This window comes from Martes martes, assembly GCF_963455335.1.
Source record: "Martes martes genome assembly, chromosome: 13".
Taxonomy (NCBI): Eukaryota; Metazoa; Chordata; class Mammalia; order Carnivora; family Mustelidae; genus Martes; species Martes martes.
The window spans coordinates 84,408,794-84,432,151 of NC_137901.1; the positions used below are offsets into that span (position 1 = coordinate 84,408,794).

The window sequence follows — 23,358 nt, forward strand, 5'->3', positions numbered from 1 at the left end:
TTGGTCAAAAAAATGGCTGATTGTGTCATTTTTCCCCATCAAAATCCTTCATTGCAGAGCAGACCCTACAGGAGAAATGACTAGTGGATGCTGAGTGCCCATGGCTTTATGCTCTGCCTGGCACATTCTCAACATCTTACAGCAGATAACAGCTCCATTTTACAGATGAGGGAACTGAGACTCGAGTTGAGAAAGCTGCTAAGTTCACACAGCTGTAAAAGTGTCAGAGTAGGGACAGAAACACCTAGAATCCTGTGGAAGAAGGGCAGAGCCTTCCAGAGGAATATGGGGGGGGGGTGGAGTTGCAAAGTTCCTTTTCAGAGGGGAGAGGAAGGAGGGGGAAAGGTGAAGACTTTAAAATTAACTGTGGGCCAGGGCCTGACAGTTGGGAGGGATGTCAGGGATGGCAGATGGGAGAGTCAAAACCTGCCTCTTCTCACAGATCAGTTCGTGGTGCCTGCCTAGGGCCCTGGAAGAGAATTCTGACATCAGTGCTGGTTCAGAGAGAAAGAGCCTGTGATGAGTGATGTCTTCTGTGAGCACAGGGTGGATGGTGGTGGTGCTCAAACAAGACTCCTCGAGCTTGTTTGCTGGGCTACTGGGGGATTCACAGATGGGAAGGGGCTGGCCCAAGGTGGTCCTAATGTGGATTCAGAACTTGAGTCACGTGTCTCCCTTGCCAGCCTGGAAAAACCGTGCACACTCAGGAAAATGTGGCTTAGGATGAGCAACCTACCGTCCTTAGTCCTCGGAACAAGTTCAAGAATAAGAAATGAAAAATGTCAGGGTCAGGGAATCATGCCACCGTGAGCACCCAGGATGTGCTGAGTAATTAATCCCACCTTTCCTGGGACCACAGCTGACATGGGAGCCAGGGAAGTGGTTCCCCACACAGGCTGAGTCAGGGCGCTCCCTGTGGTGTTTGTGACCGCAGCCTCTGCAGGGCCTGGGCTATAGGATGGGGGAAGTCGCAGGAGAGAGACAGCCCCACGAGGGAGGGTCACAAGGGTGTCCTCACGTGCCAGGCTTTTGAGGGCTGGAATGTTTCCTTGCAACCCGCTAAAAAGGGGAGGGGAGACAAGTCGGTCCATGCCAGAGCGTTGGGCATCTACCTGCTAGTATGTCAGTGTTTCCGTCAGACCGAGGGGGGATGTTTGGGTCATGTGTCTAAGGATGAGTAAAACATCCCAGAAGCAGGACAAAGTAGAGGAAATTGTCCTTACCAAACAGTCTTTGGGGGGATATTGTATATATTCAGAGGGATATTCTGAGAAGCCACTTGGGGTAGGGGTGAGAACCTCAAGGATGGCAACCAGACCAAAAGCTATGGGCTGGTTGCCCACATCCATCTACCCTAAATGGTTAATTGTGCTGCTCCCGCTTGACTTTCAGGGATCAGCTAGACTTTAGCTGCTAAAGAATGGCTGTGTGACTGAATTTCAGCCAATGAGATGTGAGTAGAAGGGTCTTCTTGCTTCTAAAAAGAGATACAATGAAGAGCTCTTCATTGCTCTCTGGGGATAGGTTACACCTGATGTCTGGAGCTGTGGCAGCCATCTTGTGATCATGAGTAGGCCACACTAAGGAAAATATGCCCTGCTGGGTTGTACATATTTGAAGATATCCTTGAACTGACAAATCAACGGACCAGAAGCCTGCCCTACTCCTGGACATCTAGTAATTTGAGGTATTAAATGTTCTTGTTTAAAGGTTTGAGTGGGACTTTTTTTTTTTTTTTTTTTTTTTTTCAGCCAGAGACTTCCTAACAGGTAAGTTTGAATGACTGTAGCTGTTCCCTCTAAGGAGCATGGCTCTAGGTGACCAAGTATAGGGCTGTTCTCAGCTCAGTGGGGTGAAGGTTAGTGCTGGGTGGTATCCCCTGGGACATCCAGCTCCTCTTCAGAACGAATACTGAAAGAATAGCACTGTACTTATATGTTCTAAGAGGGGCTGTTTTGTCCCAACTGTCCACTCCTCCCAACCCATCCCGAGACACCTTAACTCATGTTACACAAACCTGGTTACTGAAAAGTTCCTACTACTTGTCCCAATTTCTAAAGTCGCGGCATCTAAAATGAAACTCTTCAAGAACAGAAAAATGATAAACTCCTTAATTAAGCCCAACTCCAAGTTTGCATTTCCTGATGAAGACTTTTTAAAAGGTGGGTCCCATGAACCGTTTTTTCACTTAGGGTTTCAAGACGGTTGCCTGCTCCTGACACAGGGGTCAGAGCTGGCTTGGTCTGGTCGCACTTGGGGCCACGGCCATGGCTGTTCTTACCAGGAGGGGTTTGGGAAGCACTTTAGGCTGGGGCCACCGCCAGTGCACTCCCTTCATTGTTCGGGGTAACTGTTGTCGTTGTTTCTCCGGTTGTGGGGCCGAGATCCCAGGGCAGTGCGCCCAGGCCTTCCAGAAGGTGCGGATCAGCTCTGCTGTTCGTGCGCATCCACCCAGGGCTTGGCACTGAGATGCCAATCGCTGCCTCCCATGCCCCGTGAGCTCACGTGATTCTTCCCTCCCCAACTATGGTCGCCAGGCAGGGTCCTGGGAACTTTGAATTTGGAGGAACAGACTCAGGTGTGAGGGGGCCTGAGAGAGAAACCGTCTGGTACCCCAAAGCCTGGCCGAACCTCCTGCCTCTGGATTTCACAGGGTCCTCTCCTGATCTTCCCAATAAACCGTTCGCACATCCCTAAGTGGATCCATATTGCTCTCAACCCAGCCGTTCCCAATCATGCCAAGACATCCAGCGGATGTTTGTTTCACACACCCATGCTCTCCTGTTTCACCAGCATCTGGGGCCTGGCACACCCAGTGGGGCCAACACAATGAAATTAGCTCTTCCTCCCATCTGCTGACACCTGTGATGTCCTAGTCACCTCAGGGGGTGGGCATGGTTTTAAAAATGCAGATTCCTGGGCCCTGGCTCCCAGAAATCTGGGTCAGGTTGGGGGCAGGGCCCAGGAAGCTGCATTTTGAGTAGGAAACAGGGATTTTAGGGTCACGGCGTAGGAAATGCTCATTTAATCTTCGAAGACTTCTAAGGTGGTGTGGTAGCCAGACCCCATGATGGACCCCGATGAGCCTTGCCTCCTGGTGTCCGTCCCTTAGTGTTGTCCCCTCCCGCACTGAGTCATGGCAAGCCTGTGTGCCAAGGGAACACCGTGAGAGTGACAGTGGGGCTTACAAGTCTGGGTCACGGAAGATGCCGCAGGCTCTGACTTGCTCCCTCTTGGCTGGCACGTTGTGGGGACACTCGAGCAGCCCTGACAGAGGAATGGAAGCCCTCAGCCAACAAGCCACCCCCAGTGGGCCAGTCACGGAGGGCACCATCTTGGGATCAGATTCTCCGGCCCCAGAACAGCCTTCAGGAGACTGAAGCCCCGGTGGTTGGCAGCTTCCTGGTACCCTCATGAGGGATCCAGGAGCCAGAACCAACCCGGTTACGCCACTTCAAAGTTCCTGACCCAACAGAGATTGAGAGGTAAACATTTACCTTTTTAAGCCACTAAGTTTTGGCATTGTTGTGTGCTAAGAGACAGCAAACACAAGTAGATGCTATTATGATCTGGTCCGTTTTACACATAAGGAAACGGAGTCTCATTGAAGGACCCTAGATTACCTGATAGTGGACAGTCCAACCCAGGCCAGGCTAAGTCCAAAGCCAGTGCTTTTAACAACACCCTGAGGGCCTGGAGAAGATCATGAAACCAGTAGTCTTATTCCTTCTTGTGACAGTTGGGAACCTGACCTGGGGTGAGGAGTCACCTTGGCTAAGATCACTCAAGGTGCTGTTCCCTGCCCCTTCCCTTCTGCTCTTGGGTTTACGGGAGTGACGTCAGCCTCCAGGGTGCCCGCAAAGGGAGCCTGGATTCTAAAGCAGCATATACGCTGTGCCTTTGGCTATGGCAAACTTTATTTATTTTAAACTTTATTTATTTATTTATTTTAAAAAAGATTTTATTTATTCATTTGAGAGACAGAGACAGAGAGGAGCAGGGGGAGAGGAGAGGAGAGACAGAGAGGAGAGAGCAGGGGGAGAGACAGAGGGAGAAGCAGACTCCCTGCGAACCTGGCCTTTGGAATGATCTCTAGAATAGCCAGCCTGTCAGTCATGGGCTAATCAGCCAGGTGAGGTCTGGTTTCTTCACTCACCAGTAGGTGATAGGAAGTGGGGCTGTTGGCCCAGGGCAGAAGCTTAACTAGGAGCCAAAGGGGGGCAGGAGTAGGAAGCAAGGGCCATAGAGGCCTGAGGGTCAGGGCCTATGGTAGGGGTGGGCCTGCTTCTCTCCTCTGGCTTGCTACCTACCCAGGCAGATGGAACCTCCTAACCTCCTAAGAATGCAAATCTGATCAAGCAACTGCCTGCCTCACACCGACCATGGCTCCCAGTACTCTCGGTACAAAGGCATATTTCCCACCATGGCCCAACAGGCTTTGGGATCTGACCTTCATCCTTCCTCCATCCACCCCACCTCAAGTTCCAACCTCTTTTGGACCTGTTCCCCCATGTTCTGGCCCCTGCTTCTCCTCTAACTCCTATAGTATTTCAGGTGTCTGCTGAGATGTCCTCTCCTCCAGGAAGCCTTCCTGGACTTCACTACTCATACTCTCATGGTTCCCCATGTTTCTGCCATTGGATCGCTGAGCACATTCGATAAATAGTTATAACCCAGACAGTCACCCAATTTCCCCCAACTCAGCTCTCTGCTCTCCCCTGTCCCCTGATTGGAATCTACCACCACCCTCTTCCAAGGCCTTCCCTGCATTCTCTTATCTTTCTGGTCTCTCCAACCCCCACTCACCTATGCTCCCTAGTTCAGCATTCCACATGTCTGTTTTTTACTGCATTTTCCACTCCAGATGGGCAGCGACTGCAGACAATATCAACACCAAAGATGATGGCCCAGGATGGAGCTTTAGTTCCCAGAGGCCGGGGGCACCTGCTTCTGCAGGTTCTTAGGTGGCTTGTGGATGTCAGATGTGGCTTCTTCTCTACTCCGGCCCCCACCTACATCACCATGGGGCCATATCCTGGGAATTTCTGCCTTCCGTTTTTCCAGAGCTGCGAACCGAGGGTCCAAAGAGTCAGTCCGTGGCGTTGCTTCATTTAAACCCTCACAACCACCTTATAGGGAAGTTGCCATTGTTATTCTTTCCACTGTACTGCCTGGGAAGTTGAAGCACAGAGCGGCTTTGGCTTATACTCAAGGTCCTATGGCTCCAACAGACGGAGCCAAGGTTGAACCCAGGTGGTCTGCCCTCCCCTCCCCACCCCGGAGCTCTTGACTCTCATCCTTCTTTCCAACTTTGAACAAAGGCCAGCCCCGCCCAAGATGTCACCCTTAAGGGCTAGCTCAGGACCCCCATGGATAGGGGCCTTGGCCTTACTTGATGCTGCCCTCACTGCCTTGATGGGGTGCTCAGGCATCCCAGGGGGCAACCCTGCTGGGTTCAGAGTAATTAATTATCCTAATGAAGGTGATTAATCATTTGATTACCACTTTAAGGACATGTGGAAAGTTTCCGGAGAGGAGAAGTCTGTCTTGGGATACCATGTGGCCTTGCCTCACGGGTGAGTAATGCCATCTCAGGGACTCTCCTGACATTACTGGTCAAGAAAACCCCTGCAGCTTGAAGCAGAGACTCACCATCACGGGTTGAAAGAACCCAACCTCTGCTCATGGGAACAGGTCACGTCGAGCCCTGATGTGCCGCACTAACATAATTTACACGCGTGGTTGTTCTTCATAACCACCTCCTGAGCTGGTTAGTTGCTGTGATACCCCCATTTCGCAGACAGGGAAATCAAGGCCCAAGTTACACAGTGTGGAAAGGGGCGATGCTCTATTGGTTACTGGGAAGCCCATCTTGGCCTTTTCATATTGGGAGGCCGGGGACACCTCCTCCTCACTCCACTGGGTGATCCTGGGGCCATGACCTGAGGCCACTGATTTGGGGGCAAGGCATGATCTCAGGCCCAGAGTATAACTTTCTTTTACCCTGCTGCACTGAGGACAAACATGGAATCTGATCCTTCCATTTTCCTTTGCCGGAGCCCATAGCACAGTCGCCAACCGAGATGTCCACAGGACCCAGGCAGGTGGCACAGGCGAGGACTGAGGTGCACCACAGGCAAGTGTCCTGTCTAAAAGGGGGGAACTGCTGTTACCTTAGAACTTGGGTCCAGTGTGGCCAGATCTTATGGTCTTCAAGAGAAGCCTGTAATTAGGATTTTTATGTGACACGTCCCCATATTTTAATGGTGGCAAACTAATTTAAAAGCCAGTCCCCCCCCCAAAAAAAAGTCTTGTAAAACACCTTTAAGGGCCAGCTTGGACCTCCAATTTGCATCCCCAGCTCCAGAATAAAGCAAGCAGGACACCCAGACATTATTATACAATTCTGTATTGAGCGACGCGTTTACAGAACGTGTTCTTTTTAAAATTTTAAACAAAGTTCATCAATCTCTCATAGAAACGGTTTTGTGGGGTTTTGTTTTGTTTTTACCGTTATAGGACGCGAACCTGACAAAGTTGTTCATGGGTCTGCTAGCTTTCAGTACAACAGGATTTCCGTGTTCAAAAGACTATATGCTAAGTGCTTAATCAAATCCCGTCACACAAAAGCCAGATTGAGTCCTCTAAGATCTGTAGTCTGCGGGTGAGCCTGGGTTTCAATGTTGTGTGGGTTTCAACAGTAGAAAGTTGTGTGTTCCCTCACGGTCGTCTTAATTGAGACAGGGCGGTAGTGGCTAAAAGGAGATGTTTCGTTTGTTCCAGATTTGATTACTCTGAAAATTGGTCAGTGTTTCCTATTGTCAAAATATAAAAATACCTTCATCTGGATAAAAATGTATACAGTGGAAAACTCTTCAATGCATAGCCTGGGTGTACGGAAAAGGATGTTTTCCTGCAGGATTTGTGTTCTTTTTCATTGATTGTGGAGTCTGCAGCCTGGCCTGCGTGCATGAGAGTTGAGATTTCTGGAACAGCCCTCAATTGTCCCCTTCTGGTTACTGGATTTTGCTGCATCCTTGAAAACCCTCAGCCATCTCCCCCCGGGGCACTGGATTGGCACCGATTATGGCCACCTTTTCATCGTCATTCTGGTTTCAGCTGGGGAGTCACCAATTCAGCCTTCCCATGGAGAGTTTGACAAAGGAAAAGAAATAAAAACAGGAGAGAGAGACAGAGTCGAAAACCAATATGGTGGCTGTTCCATCCACACTGGGAACTCTCCTGCCAGAAACCCTGGTGACGAAGGGCTCCTCTGAGTTTGGGGGGATTGAGTCTCCGCTCCCGAGAAGGTCATGTGTTGGAAGGCAGGAGGGTAAACTTAGAGCCTGGGATACAGTGGTCATGCTGAGGTGAACTCAACCTTCTTGCTTTGTTCTGCCTTAACTTGGGAGTTGCAGAGGCCTTGCAGAAACAGCACCTGGGTCAGCTTGAGAGTGAAGATGGCAAGAAGCGGAACTGGGGTCTCCAGCTGGAGGAATCTACTTTTTGGTGCTGGGTGCTCATGGGATGGCCAACGCTGTTATTCTCTTAAATCACAGGGAGGGAAAGATGGCGGCCGCAGTCCTGCTCTGGAAAGCCAGTGGGGAAATTTCCTGTGCCATGGCCACAATTCAGGGGAGCGGGGTCACTCTGGCTCAACTGCTGCCCTCCAATCACCTGACCCCTTGCCTGGCTTCCCGGAGAATCCAGAAACACATCTTGTCTAGAGATGGACAGGCTGGGTGTCCAAACTTGGCAGCCCCCAGGTTTCTGACGAGAGGGCGAGGAAGCAGTTTTGTACCACGTCACGTCTTGGGGAGGAGGGGGGCCACGGCCCACACCTCTACAACATTTACGACGGCACGGGACGCTCCGGGTTACTGAGGCTGCACGACAGACCGGCAGAATGGAACACATCCTCAACGGCATCGAGGTTTTCATTTAGAGTCTTTTGGACTTTCTCTTTTCAACACGGTTTCTGGAAGGGCAGTAGCAATGTGCTGTGTCTCACAGACAGATACGGAAGGAAAAAAAAAAGCAGTTCAAGGGTTATCTAAATTTTGGTCAGTCTTAGAGCGTTTTGTGATGGCTTTGAACAATTGTCTTCTTTTAATCTCATCTAGTGGCAAAAACGACACAACTTCAGTGTATACTTCGCAACAGTTGTGACAGCATCCTGATTTTATAACTCTCTGTAATATCAAAACAGCATTGGCTGGGAATAAATTCCAAAGGATCCTTTATTAAAATATCTAAAAGAGGTCTATAAATATTTATTTTTCTAAAAGAGTTTGGAGTTTCCAGGTGAACGTGTGGTGCCACATCGCTTCCGCCTCCCGCAGAGAGGCCAGGGTGGAGAAGGGGGTGTTCTGCGGGGCGGGGCATGCCAGAAAGAGGAGGCAGTGGCACTTGCCCCGCCCGCTCACTCACAACGTCAGAGAACTAGGATTACAACAAAAAACGTAAACTGCATACCACTGCTGTCCCCATTTGGATGGTTGAGTTCCTTCCTTCCTTCCCCCACCCCGTCTGGGGGAGTGAGCGAGAAGGGGGGGCGCTGGCCCCCTGGTACGCCCCGCGCCCTCGCGCCCCTGCCTTCAGAACTCCCACTCCAGGGCCTCCTCCCGATTGGCAGCTCTTTCTAGCCGGTAGATGATGCTGTTCAGGTTGGCCATCTTCTCGTGTCGCCGCTGCAGGTTGGGGTTCACCTTGGCGCTGGGGTGCAAAGCCCCAGCCGTGTCGGCGGTGGGGCTGGCACTCGGCACTTTGGCAGGAGGGGCGCCGGGTGGGGACGGGGAGATGGGGGCTGAGGAGGAGGGGACGGGTGACACAGACATCATGAGGCCCGGTGAGGAGGCAGCCGAGGGTGAGTTCAGGGACACCTCCAGGCTACAGCGCGAGGACTCTGAGACCGACTTAAAACTTAGAGGGTCCGGGTGGAGCCGCTCCCCGCCCTCGCTCTCCTGGGGGGGCTGTAGTGAGGGGCAGTCTGGCGTGGTCCCGCCTGGAAGGAGGAGCCCCGGGGCCACTTTAGGGAGTCTGTCGTTACCCGGACGGTCAGGATGCGCCTCTTTGGGGGAACCATGACCTTTGTCTGGCTCCCCCGAGTCCTGGAGCTGGTTGCCCGCCTCTTCCTCTGCATCCTCCTCAGTCTGTTCCTGCTTAATCCTCACCTGGGCCTTGTCCTGGGGGGTCGGGGGTGTGATGCTCTCCTCGGAGCCTTCCCGAAGCTCCAGTTCTTTCACGGTAGGCTTCTGGTCCTCAGCCTCAGAGTCGGGGCTCTGCGGGGTAGGGTCTGGGTGGGAGTGGCCTGGCGGTAGGACGCCAGGACCCCCACTAGGGTCGAGGTCTGGTTCGTCTTGGGTCCCCTCCACCAACATCTCCCGGCGCATCCGGGACCTGGGGCAGAGATGGTGGTGAGCCAGGGGCTGGATGGGGGACCCAGCTAACCCCGGACTCCATCCAGTCAAGTGGCCTTGTGACCCCGCCCACTTTCCCAGGGGGGGGTCTTCACATGCAGCGTCTTAGTAAGTCCTGTCAACAGCCTTACTCGTGGGTGCTTTGCTGTTATTAACCCTCCTTCATATAAGAGGAAGCAAGCCTCACACAGCCAGTAGGTAGTGGAGTCTGGGCTTGAACTCAGGATTGTTAAAGATTCCAAAGTTCTTGATCTAGACCTGTGCTGTCCAGTAGAGGAGCCACTGGCCACACGTGGCTCTTGAGCACTTGAAATGTGGCTAGTCTGAACTGAGGTGTGCTGTACGGGTTAAAATACAAACTGGATTTTGAAGGCTTAATACAAAAAAAAAAAAAGTAGAAAGTCTCATTAGTAAAGTTCTTATATTGATTACACACTGAAATTGCTACATTAGGCTAAATATACTATTATAATTAATTTTGTATACTTCTGGTTTTTTTTAACATGGCTACTAGGGAATTTCAAATCACATGTGGCTTGCATTGTTTCTCTTGGACAGCACTAGTCTAGAGCACTTCTTGAAGCCAAACCTAGATGTGGGTTGTGGCAATATCTCTCTGCTTCTTTCCTGTGGGGACTCTCAGACATCAGCCCAGACGGGGAAACTGAGGTGCGAAGAGTGACTTGTACAGGTCACCACGGCACACACGGGCAAAGCTGGGACCAGAACCTGGGAAGTGCAGAGTGCAGTCCAGAACCCACTCATCCTCTCTTCACTTCTGTGGTTTCCCTGCCACCAGAGGGCAACTCAGTCTTACACTGGTTTTGGAGCAGACAAACCAGGATTGGGACTAACCCTAGTCATTATTTTCCTGACGGCAAAGGAAGTCTAGAGAAGTGAAATGATTCGTTCAGGGTCATAGAACAGAAGGGCTTCCTCAGTTACCTGCTGTGGCCCTCTGCCCGTCTATATTAGTAATAAAGTACATGTGATTGATATGTAATAATAACAATTACAAGTGATAAACATCACACTAAGGGGTGCTTATCATGTATCAGGCACCATGCAAGCGCTTTTTCCAGATTATTTCATTTATTTTTCAAAATAACCTTAGGAAAAGGATATTAGTCTCATTCCTATAGATACAGGAGATAAGACTGAGAGAGGCACAAGGATTGGTATGATCACAGGGCAAGCAGTTGGGCTGGGAACCTGGTGACCTGGCTACACTCTCTTGTCCCCTGGCTCCCTGTCCAGGTTGGGGATGGGGGTCCCATCTCAGTAGCCTGGGTCTAGAAGGACTCTGAGGGGTTATTTGGTTCAGTCTCCAGTCCCTCTACAAAGGAGGCCTTAGCCCACCATCCAGGAGACTCCACCTTCACCCTTAGTCTCCTCTAGAAGAGGGAAAAGCTGTTGGGATCAGGGAGAGCCCTCGTGAGTTCCACTGAGGTGAGATTGGAGGGGGGTTTAGGATGGCTCAGTGTCTGAAGTTCCAGCATTAGACTCTCCAAACTGTAGAACAGAGATAAATATGAGGCTAATAGTCATTTACACCATAGTATAAATTAGTCTTTTTTTTTTTTTTTTAAAAATAAAATTCCTGACTCCTGAATCTACACCAGGGTGTACCTGGTAGTTCTTTTTTTTTTTTTTTTTTTTAAGATTATATTTATTTATTTGAGAGAGAGAGTGTGTGTGTGTGTGCACAGGAGCAGGGGAAGGAGCAGAGGGAGAGGAGATAATCTCCAACAGACTCCACTCTGAGTGCAGAGACTGACACGGGGCTCAATCCCATAATCCTGAGATTATGACCTGAGCCAAAACCAAGAGTTGGATGCTTAACTGACTGAACCACCCAGGCTCCCCTCCCTGATAATTTATTCTCGAAACATCCTGTCGTTCACCGTTCCCAGAGTTCACTGCAATTTGTAATGATGCATTAATACGAGTGCTCATATAATAGTGTCCGTCCCTGCTGGTCTGTAAGAGATGATAAGGGCAAGGACTTTGTCTTGTTCTCTTCAGTGCTTGGTACAGACTAGGTGCTCAGTAAACATTTACAAAATGAAATGATATATTCTCCTCTAACTCTTTGAGACCAGTTACTTTCTTTTGGGAGTGGAATTCTCTCTGCTCCTCAGTGCAAGTTCCTAGTCATCTCTCAAAACCCAGCTCAAATGCCACCTCTTCTGTGGAGTCTCCCCTGGACAGAACTCCTTTTTCCCTCAGCCCCTTCGTCCTCCCTGTTGTATAGTAATTAGGCTGTAGTAAAATTATCTGGTTCATAATTTTAAACTCTCTAAGGGTAGGGATGATGGCTTTTTAAAAGATTTTATTTATATGAGAGTGAGAGGGAGTGAGAGAGATCACAGAGGGAGAGGGAGAAGCAGACTTCCTGCTGAGCAGAGAGCCTGATGTAGGGCTTGATCCCAGGACCCTGAGATCATGACCTCAGCCGAAGGCAGGTGACGTTTCACTGACTGAGCCACCCAGGCACCCCGGGATGATGGCTTTGAACCCCTGTATCTCCAGATCCTGGATCAGTGTGCATACATTGTAACTATTTGTTGGATGAATATGTTGGATAAAAATGGAGTGCTCTTGTTCCTATGGGGAACAAGAGGGGAGAGGACATCCCCATATCCCCCAGGAAGGGAAGGAAGACGTGAGGATTTAGGGACCTATGTCATTTGCTGTTTGGAAGGCCCTGAGTCTGATCATAAACGGAAATATTTCACAACATTTTTATGTCTAAAGTTTTTTCGTTCACTCCTTGATTCAGCATTGTGGGGTATTAGATTCCTTGTCTGCCTTGTCTGTAAACAGGGATGAGACTCAGAGAAGTACAGTGACTCGTCCAAGAACACACAGCCACGGTGAGACTGAGCTCAAGTCTTTGAGGTGCCCGTGCCTGGGCTGTGGAGAGAGGAGATTTCAAACGTTCCACCTTTCCAGGCTCCTCCTTCCTCTTCTCCCTTGGGGAGCAAGAAACCATCTCCCTGCCCCCCGGAACACATGGAGGGACTCTCTCTGGCACTGCATGGACACCAGAGACCCTTCCCACTCAGGAAGCTTGGCTGGGGAAGGAGGCTCAGAGACGGAATCCCATCAAGCCTTCCCCGCAGGGCTCTCTGCTGAGCTCAGGGAGCCCCTCTGCCGTCTTCTTGGGCACTGCTGAACCAGTCACTGCCCCCAGCCAGCCCCGGGACTGAACTCCCAGGAACCCCAGCCACTAGAGACCAGTGACCCCCAAGACTAGGGAGCGATGAGTGGGAGGCAGCCACAGAAATAGGAATCACCCACTGCTCCGGGCAGGCGAGACTAAGGGGCTGCCTGAGGGATCTCCTTTGGTCTTGGGAGTGGGAGAGGCCACGAGCCCCAAATCAGGGCTCCCACATGAGGCTCAGTGGGTATTTAGGGCTCCTCGGGCCTGTGCCCCAAACACCATTCCCTGTCTCTTCACAGAGGCAGACGCAAACTGGGTGAAGCAATAATTCAGACAGGTGACACCAATATCAACAGCTACCCCGTACCACGTGGCCAGCATGTTCTGTAAATATGGTAGCCCCCGGAATCAATCCTCAAATCCAGGAAGCAGATCCCACTACGGTTCCCATTTTATAGGTCAGGAGACTACGACTCAGGGAGCAGAAGCGCCGCGCTCAGGTGCTCACAGCTGGAAATGCTGGGACTGAGGTTTATACCCGGGTTTGCCTCGATTCTGAATCCAAACACCAGGCTGCGACGGTCTCCCCGTGCCGCCCCCGCCCCACAGGCTGAGCTGGGTTCCCTCTGGGCCTGCGATGGGGCAGGGGTCCCACCGGCACCCGCCCCCCTCCCAGCGGGCACGCCGCGCACCGCACCTGTAGTTGTGGAACCAGTTGATGACGGTGTTGGTCTTGAGGTTGAGCTGGAAGGAGAGGAGCTCGATCGTCTGCTGGGAGGGGTAGGGCTCCAGCTGGTAAGCCTTCTTCAGCGCCTCCTTCTCCTCGGGCGCCAGCACCACTCGGGGCTTCTTGATTTGCAGGAGGCTCAGGTCCTGGGGCTGCAGGCACGGGCTGGGGCACTCGGAGCGGGTGGCCGGGGACTCGCTGTCGGAGCCAGTGCTGATGAGGCCGTACCTGCGCTTGAGGTAGGCTGGGGCGGGTTGGGGTGGGGGGAGGAAGCGCTGAGGGGGTGCCGACCAGAGGCCCGGCCCCTAGTGTTGGCAGGAGCAGGGGGCAGGGGCGGCTCCGGACTCACGCCCCACAGTCAGGGCCGCACTGCCAGTCTCATCCTTTCCTCCCTCCAGGCCGGGCTTCCACATCCTCCCGAACCCTGTGCTGAGAGGCTGGTCTGCCTACACCTGCCCCTGATGTCTGGTCACAGAGGGGAGTGTTCAACACCGGGGGCTATGCCGCGCTCTCTTGGTTGACGGAAGGGTCACTGAAGGGCACTACAGTCTTGGGGGCGAGGGCAGGACATTCATGTAATGGACCCCTGTAACTGCATGGTGCATCTCCATCCCAAATCACCAAAATGGGGGAAGAGAAGCCCGGTTCAGAATAGAGGGTGTAATTCAATCCTCCCAGCAATGCCCTGAGGCTATTCTCTTCAGACGAAGCAGCATGAGGCAGAGAGAGAGGGAGCAACTTGCCCAAGGTCACAGAGCCAGGAAGGGGTGGGTCAGTCCTCAGTTGCAGAGTAGTCTGATGCCAACAGCTCGTGTGCCCTTGGCAGCCTGGCTTGGCCCTGCGCCCTCACCAGGAAGTGCCTTGCTGCCCTGGGTGACAGCTTTCCAGTTGGTTTTATCTCACCTCCCAACCTTGAGCTTTTTTTAGACTCCCTTTGGCACAGCCCAAGACTGGGTGGGCACACAGCAGGTGCTCAATGTCGGCTCAGTTTTTCAGGAATATAATAGTGGATGACGGAAGAATCTGCAATCTTCTCGCCCACCCCCAGAAGGGAGAATTCCTGTCTGCTGGGCCACTTTTGTGCCGTGTTGTGTAGAGTCTGGGTGACAGGCCAAGGGGAATCGGAGAGAGAGCTTTCTGGGGAATACAAGGTTGGGGCTGACAAAAGACCTCGAAGCAGCTACGGGTGTAAGGAAGGATGCTGAGAGAGGCGGGGTACTGGGGTTTTCATGGGAGAAACAGTAAACGGTTTAGTTGCTTTCAATTATGTGCTGGGGGATGGCTATGTTTCACGGGCCCACACCCGGCTGAGATGGGATCCTTGGAGCCCTGGCTTTCCTTGGGTTACAACTAGATATGGTTCCAAAGGAAAAACCTGAAGCCATGCCCAGAGTACCCAGCGCTCACCTTTCTTCTCCAGCTTCTTCATGTCCCTCAGCTTCTCCACATTCTGGGGGTCGTTGAGCCACAGCTGCATGCGTACAAAGGGCTCCCGTCCCTTCAGACTCAGCTTGTGCCAGGGTTTGGGGCGAGACAGCAGGTCAGACACGGAGCCCTGTGTCAGCCCCAGGATGCTCTCCCCGAACAGCCGCTGCCCTAGGGACAGGGGAGGGCAACCTGTTACCCCAGGCTGGGCCCAGTGCACCCCGGAGAGACAAGAATTAGAGGAGAACCCTGGACGTCTCCATGAACTCAGAGGGAAGGACCATACCCCTAGCAGGACCCACACCCAGTAGGAGTCTGGAGGGGACTTTTCTGCAAAATAGGAGGTTGGGGGTAAGGGACCTGACAGCTCCCAACAAAATGCTTTTGTAATTCAGATTTCCTTCACTCCTAGGAGATCCCCGAATAGGTCAGAAAGCTTCATGTGTACAAATTAGTGGCACCTCATTAGAAAGTAATCTGACAGACGGCATCAAAATTTCAATGTGCATATTCTCTGATCCTGCAGTTACCTCCAGTTGTATTTGCTCAAGGCACAAAGACACATACTGACGTGGTTTCAGAGGCAGAAGGAAACTGGAAATAAGCAAAAGCCCATCAAGTGGGTCAGAAATGTGGGGCATCCCTGATCTGCAACACTTGGCCACATGGAATAAGACTGCAGGCGTTCTGGTCATTCTAATGTGGAAGGGTGTCCACAAAACAGGGTTCACTTTTAAAAAGCAGGTTATAGGACAGTATGTGTATAAATTCATCTACATAGAAAATATGTAAAAAATCAGGTATACATATATTCTTGCATGTTTTCAGAAAGTATCAAATATATATAAAAATTATGGAGTATGATTGGGGGCTTGGGGAGTTTTACTTACTTTTTAGTCTTTTTTTTTTTCTGCACTGTTTGGTATTTTAAAATAAAGAACATGTCTTAATTTTCTAATAGAAATTGCAGTGAAGAGGGTTTTGTGTGCATCCCTCTGGGAGAGGGGCATGACCTGCAGTGGAGACTCAGAGGAGTTCATGATCCATAGAGCGAACGAGTTCTAGAGCAGGTTTCTCCTCTGTGTCCCCTGAGGGCAAGGGGCTCGGCACTGGGTCAGGATTGTGCTAGAGTGTCACTGTCACTATGGGCTGAGGATTTCAGGTCACATCAGACCTGTACTCAACCCTCTCTGTCCTAGTCTAGGGTCAGAGTCAGATGCCTTCCAGAGGATCCTGGATACTCATGGGCTGATGGGCCCCTGCAGGCTGGACCCCGGGCCCCGGGATCTCATTGTGGGCACTCGGCTCAAGGCAAGTTAAGAGCCAACCGGGGGAGGAGGGCAGCATCCCTGATTCCCGCCGCCCCGTACCTAGGTTGTTGTCCGTGAGGACCTCTTTGACTCTCTTGGTGATGGAGTATGTGTCCAGCTCGGGGGACATGGCCACAATCTCCTGGATGCCCCCTGTGGTCTGGCTGCCCGAGTACATCTTCCCCCCCAGCGAGGAGCTGGAGCGTCCCTCCGGCTGCTGGTTCTCCTTGCTGCCCTCCAGCGCCAGGATCAAGGGCTCCTGGGAGCTCCTCTCCGGCTCCGTGGGGCTAGGGGGTGGCGATGGCGAGGACCTCGGTTCCGTAGGACTGGCTGTGGGCCACAGAGAGACAGAGAAGGCAGTTACTGCCATTTGGAACAGACACACAGGGTTTGGGTGTCTGTGTGTTGGAGCCAATGTGGGCAACAGCCCATTTTGCAACCACCACAGTAGTATCTCAAGCAGGGATGATCCTGGATGCAAAAACTAGCAGATGAGAGGCTGAGGAAGGGTACATGGTCTCACAGTATCTCCCTGTAAGATACTTATTAATTACAAAGGGAAAAATAGTAACTCTCCAGCACAGCTACTTGGCAGACATCCCTTAACCAAAGGACCAAAGGTAACATCACCAATCGAAGGACAAATCAGCATTTGGTGCCTCCTGATGCAATGGAGTGAGAAGGACACAGTGTCGTCTCTGTGATAGTCCTGCTCTGAATGTGGCCTGAACCTAATCACACGGAGGCAGCCGACAAAGCCGGACTGAGACAGTCTGTAGAATAATTCAGAAATGTCAAAATTGGAAAACAAACAGAGGCAGAAGACTGTTCAAATTGGGAGACTAGAGAGACATGACTACAAAATACAAGGGTTCCTGAATCTGATACTGGACAGGGAGAAACAAAATTATATAAAGGATGGGGCGGGTGCCTGGCCGGCTCAGTCTGTGGAGCATGTGACTCTTGATCTGGGGGTTGTGAGTTCAAGCCCTAAGTTGGGCACAGAGTTTACTTAAAAAAATGATATAAAGGTTGTTATGGGGACAACCAAAGAAACCTGAACATAGATAGTGGGTTACATCAATGGTATCATACCATTGTCAGCTTTCTCGTTCTCGGGCAATGCTTTGTTGAAATATTTAGGGATAAAGGGACACGAAGTGAACTAACCTCTCCAATGGTCAGGAGCGAAAGGGCAAAAATGTGGCAAAATTAGCAATTGGTGAATCTATGTGGGGGGTACAGGGAGCCCGTGGTCTATTGTTTCAACTCTTCAATTAATTAGAAATTACTTCAAAAATGAAAAGTTCCAAAAAGTAAGTTGGGAACCCTTTATAAACCCAACCGACAGAGATTAACAGAATAAAATAAGGTGATTCCCAGAAGCAACGAAAAAGGATGTAATGAAAAGCTGTCCACAGAAGAAGAGTCCGTTCTGGGGATCTAATGTGCAGTGTGGTGACTGTGGGGACCAATTCGGCATTATATACTTGACACTCGGCTATGAGAGAACTTCACTCTTCCCGACATAACAACAAAATGGTAATTATGTGAGGTGAAGGATGTGTTAGCTAGTCTTACTGTGGTAAATAAAAAACCATCATAAAAAAATAAAACCACCATAAAAAAAAAAAACCATCACATTTTATGGGTACCTGGGTGGCTCAGTCATTAAGCGTCTGCCTTCAGCACAGGTCATGATCCCAGAGTCTTGGGATCGAATCCCGTAATAGGCTCCCTGCTCGGCAGGAAGCCTGCTTCTCCCTCTCCCACTCCCCCTGCTTGTGTTCCCTCTCTCGCTGTCTCTCTCTCTGTCAAATAAATAAACAAAATCTTAAAAAAAAAAACAAACACAAAAAAAATCACATTGTATACTTTAAACTTATACAATGTTACTATGTCAAATGTATCTTAATAAAGCTGAAAAAAGAAAAAGAAAAGATGTCCACAGTACACTGGCATATTTAAACACTGAGTTCATAAGCCACAGTTTTCATTTGGCAAAAGCCACTTGGTAGACACGTTGGGTGGGGATGACCTTACCAAACCCCCAGCCCCTGAATCTGTTACATGGCACCACAGAGCACGTGGCACTATGCCTACAGCAGCCCTCCTCCGGGCCATCAAGAGGCCACTGCCTGAGCAGTCAGTCACCCACTGGGCTTTTGGGCATGAACTGAGCCTCCCGTCTATCCCGGGAGGTAGGGGAGGGGCCTGAGCTGATGCCCTTAAAGGGGTGGGGACCAAGGTGGAGGGTCGAGGAATCCCAGTGCTGGTCCACATGGCACCTTCCAGCAAATTAGAAACAGGTACCTCTTCTTCAAGACATTTGGCTGCTGCCTGCCAGAAATTCACTAAGTATAAAAATGTATGATGCCCAGAAAGTGAAGAGAGTCCCACAACCGTCCTGCAGTGGCTTGATTCTAGAAAGAATATTCTGAGCCTCTGCTCTGGAAGGGTTCCTCCTTCCCTGTGGAGAGCAAGTGGATTACCGTGTTCCAGAATCTGACATGTCTCTTTATTGACCTTTGCACAAGAAACGTGGTCTCCTTGTTCTAGAGTTTAAGGCTCTGGGCTCTCTTGGAGGAACCCATCGCACAGACCTGGAGCTACTCTCACAGCCCCAATCACCCACCCTCCACCGCCCGCCCCAAACCTCCTAGGCTCTTCTACGCCCCTATGACTTTGCCATCCTGAAGGTCTTCTCCCTAGCCTTGAACTCCTATGCATCCTTCAAGACCCAGTCCCAAACACCCCTTCCCTGGGGTGCACACCTTCAAGGTTTAATAGCACCTTGACTACATTGTTACACTTCACTGTAATTTCCTTCTTGTGCCAGATCTCACCCCTACCTGATGACAATGATGATGATGATAAGAATAAAACTTCCTTTTATTGGGTACTTATTACATGCCCTGCATAATGTTATTATTCCCTCCATCGCCTCATCCCGCTTCGTCCCTAGTTGGAAATCTGGCCCTTTAGAAGGGGGTGCAGGTGTTCCAAGAGGACCTTCATAGCATCTCTTAGGGGGTAGCTACCATGTCACCCCATTTTGTAGAGGAGGAAACGGAGGCTCAGGGCTGTTAGGCAATGTGTCCAAGGTCACACAGGGACTAGTGGCAAGCTGAGATCTGCTTGTATCTGACACTGTCTTCTCGTCCACTATAAGTCCACTATAAGGCCAGGAACACACGGTAGTCATGGGTGAGTTCTAGCAGGTGGGGCAGAAGGAAGCACTGGGCAGAAGTCTGCTGAGTGAATAAACAAAATAAATTTTGAAACAGGACCCCTATGTACCCTCACAAGGTGCAAGGTGAACCCTCAAAGTTCTGAGCAGTGGCATCGCAGACCCATGGAACTGGCAGCCCACACTGGGCATCATGATGACACTGCTGTTCCCCCGGCCCCGAATCGGGCTGATTCTGGTCATCCAGGTGGCCTCTGTGTGATGCTGGAGCTGATGTGTCCCCCTGTCCCTGTCACCAGCAGAGATACAGAGATGGTGGGGAAGGGCCAGCCTGGGAAAGCAAGAGGCTGTTTCAAGAGTCCATCCATCACGGGCATGGGAGAGGAGCTGGGCTCAGCTGGAGGAGAATCGGGGGTCTCCAAAGGCATCTGCCTCTTGGAACACCTGTACCCCCTCCTAAAGGGCCAGATTTCCAACTAGAGACAGAGCAGGATGAGGTGATGGAGGGAGACCCCGATGATAAGCCCGAAATCAGCCAGCCTCCAGGCAGAACGCCAGCCTTTTCTGACTACTCAGACTCGGAGGATCACTTCTGACAAAATTATTGAAAGATTCAGAAATCAACTCTATCAGGAGGAGCACACTAATCATAAGGGGCCGGGGGTTGAACATGAACAGTTAGGTGGCCTGGGGCTTGAGCAAGGGCGTTGGACAGGGATGTTGGCGGGGCACAGCTGGGAGAGCAGGGTGACCACCTGTTAGCCCAGGACTGTGCTGGTTGTAGTACAGAAATTCCCATGTCCTGGGCAGACAGACAGTGGTCATGATGGAGAGAGACAGTGAGGGAGAGATGGAAAGAGAGAGATGGAGTGACAGGGGGACACAGGGTAAGGACAGGCACAGAGTGGGAGAGAGGGACAGGAAAAGAAGGGGCTGGGGTGGGGAGAGACTGGGACAAAGAGACACATGAGAAAGGCAGTAAGAAAGACAAGGGAGGGGGAGAGAAACGACAATGATGGTGGGAGAGACTCAGGTGGGTGGGGGTGGGGGAGTCAGAGACCACTCTGGGGGAGCTAGAGAATTCTGAGAAGCAAGCCTCAGACACAAGTGGCCGCAGTGTCCATTTTGACCACTGTGGGCAGTGCTGAAGAGCCCATCACTGAACCAGGCTCTGCTGGCGGGCAGCCGGTGTGGGGGAGGCCATGCTTTGGAAGCCTCCCCTGGCATCGGGCTCATCCCCAACTCCCTGGGCCATGGATGGTATGGGGGCTGGAACAGGTCTATACCCAACCTCATGGCCAGACTATGCGGGACCTTGGGCAATGGATCCTCTCCTGCCTCTAGGCTGTGGACAGCTGGTGGCTGTGGGGGCCTGGGTTGGATCAGCCACCCCCCACCAAGCCAGCAGCCACTGCTCACATCTCTGCCTCCATGAACATGGGGCTTGGCTTCCTGGTCTGTGGGGGAGAGGGGTAGGGGACAAGGTGTCCCTGCTCACCAGATATCACTCCTTTCTTAATCTATGAAGGATCCTTTTTCCTAGCCTTTGCTTGTGTTGTTTCTTCCACCAGGAACACCACTCTTGACTATCTTAGCCTAACCCTATCCTTACACAACAAAGACATTTTGAAAAACCCAAACAATCTGACACTGGGCAAATGCAAACCAGAACTGCAACGAGATGCCCGCTCACACCCACAGGGACGGCTTCAGTCAAACACGGAGAACGGCAGGTGTTGGCGAGGACGGAAAGAAATAGAACCCCTCCCCCAACAATGCTGCCTGGGGTGTAAAATGGTAGGGCACAGTTTGGAAGGTCCTCAGTAAGTTACAGAATTAACACCCGACCTAGCAATTCCACTCTGAGGTATGTATCCAAAGGAATAAAAAACAGGTGTTCAAAACAGGTACATGAAGTTCACAGCAGCATTATTCACGGTAGCCAAAAGGCGGTCTAGCCACACATGGAAATATTATTCGGCCACAAACAGGAAGACAGGTTACAACAGGGATGAGGTTGGAGAACATGATGTTCAGTGAAAGAAGCCAGACACAAAAGGCCACATAGCAGACGATTCCATTGATCTGAACGGCCAGCAGAGGCAAATCCACACAGACAGGAAGCAGGCTGATGGTTCCTGGACCTGGGGGAGGGCTGGGTGTGCACGACTGATTAATGCACAGAGGACTCCTTTTGGGGGGGGGCTAGGAATGTCCTGGGGTGCCAGAGAGCTGGGGGTTGCACAAAGTCTTGAATGCACTACATGCCATTGAATCGTACACTTTTGAAGTGGTTCAAATGGTAAATTTTACGTGATGTGAGTTTTACAACAATGAACAGATTAATTACAATACAACACAACATGACACAGGGATGGGGACTCTTGGGTATGGGCTCTGGGGCTCGGGGCTCTGGGGTAAGCGCTCCTAGGGACCCTAATGGCTAAGAGCCTTGTGTTCTGATCCTGGCTCTGCCACTAACTGGCCAGTGAGTTTGGGCACATCCTTGCACTACTCAGACTGTCTGTTTCTTCTTCTGGAAGGTGGGAATGACAAATAATCCCTCTGGTGAAGACTGATGTGAGGATTAAAGAAGCAGCTACTACAAATGCCCAACCTTGGGTGTGACCAACGACAGCTGTCATTAGAATGGCTCCATCAGTCCTCACAACTGCCTCATGGAGCAGGGTTTTTCAATAAAAAAATTTAAATATAAAATATTTCAAAGTATAGAAATATACTGAAAAGAAAACATCAATCCCCCTTTCCTTCCCTGGGTCCATGCCCTTAATAGATGTTAATACGCCCTTATTTGCTTCAAATTTCCCTGTTTCTTTTAAAGACAAAAAGCCACAGAGATAGCCAGAGCCCTGTCCTCCCCCATGGAACCCCTCTTCCCAGGCTGGAGAGTGGTGGCTCTTTTTGACTTTTTTTTTTTTTTTTCCAGTAAGCTCTATGCCCAACATGGGGCTTGAACTCATGACCCTGACTGAGATCAAGAGTCACACGCTCTACTGATGGAATCAGTCAGGTGTCCCTCTTTTTGACATTTTAATGCACAGGCTTGTAGCCAATGCGGCAACAGTGTGCTGTCTTGTCTTGTGGGCATGAACTTCTACAATAAACACCATCACCTGGGATGCTTTGTTGTCTGACCTCGTGTTTCTTGTTGATTCCTGCACTTCACCTGGACTCCAACTGACCTGCCCACTGGGCGTTGCAAGGGAGGGAGCGTGGGCTTCCTAGAGTCCCTCCCCGGACTCCATGCTGCCATCTCCGCTCTGTGACTTTGAGCAACTCTCCGAGCCTCAGTTTCCTCACCCAGGCAACGTTCAGACCCCACCCTGCCTATGCATCACTAACGGATGGGTAACAGCCCAAATCTCTGTGCTAAGGCTTCTGAGGCTGCGTGTTGCTTCGCTGGGAAAAAGAGATCAATCAGTGATTCTGGTCAGGGGATGGGAGGGCGCGGCCCCGGCTCCACACGCAAAGCATTCCCTCCACTTGCTCTAGGCATAGAGTCTAAACCACCAACAGAGGGCGTTCCTCTGGTTGGAGGAAGGATGGCACTGCTGTCTTCCAGAGAGAAGTAATGGCCGCTGGGAATGGCAGTTCTGGGGGGCAGGCAGCATCCTGCGAGAGGGCCCCGACCACACTCACCCTGGGAGGCGCTGGGCTGCTGGCTGACAGCCTGGCCGAGCTGGTCCGAGAGCCACAGCTGCATGCGGATGAAGGGCTCTCGCCCCTTCTGCGTCAGCTTGCTCCAGGGCTTCGGCCGGGACAGCATGTCGCTCACGCTGCCCTGGGACAGGCCCAGCACCTGGGGATGGGCGGGGCAGGAAGGGTAGGGAGGCAGGCTCCTGGGCCATCCCCGGGGCCTCCCCTCCCTCCCTCTCCGCGACCTATAGAGACCACTGTTCACTCTGATTCTCTGGGAGACCAGGGCTGCCTTGATTGTTCTTCATTTCCCAGGTGCCTGCCCTGTGCCTGGGCCACGCCCCCCACCTGCAGTGCCCTTCCAGATATCCCTGCATGTAAGAATCCTTCCTGACTTTAAGAGCCCTCAAACACCTCCTCCTCCAGGAAGTCCTCCTGTGCCTTCCACGTAGGTCACTCCTATC

The 23,358-nt window shown here is 51.3% G+C and overlaps 1 protein-coding gene across 1 annotated transcript in view; it reads right to left on the reverse strand.

Moving 5' to 3' along the window:
• Window positions 1-6,404: 6,404 nt before the first annotated feature.
• The window catches only part of CUX2 (cut like homeobox 2), a 225,430-nt gene continuing 208,476 nt past the window's right edge, over window positions 6,405-23,358 (reverse strand). Inside the window, exons 18-22 of the mRNA XM_080821204.1 lie at window positions 22,898-23,057; window positions 16,108-16,377; window positions 14,720-14,908; window positions 13,283-13,556; window positions 6,405-9,399 (exon numbers count right to left, since the gene is read on the reverse strand). Coding sequence (XP_080677330.1) covers window positions 8,598-9,399; window positions 13,283-13,556; window positions 14,720-14,908; window positions 16,108-16,377; window positions 22,898-23,057 — 1,695 coding nt within the window. The 3' untranslated portion in view covers window positions 6,405-8,597. The remainder of the gene's footprint in view (window positions 9,400-13,282; window positions 13,557-14,719; window positions 14,909-16,107; window positions 16,378-22,897; window positions 23,058-23,358) is intronic.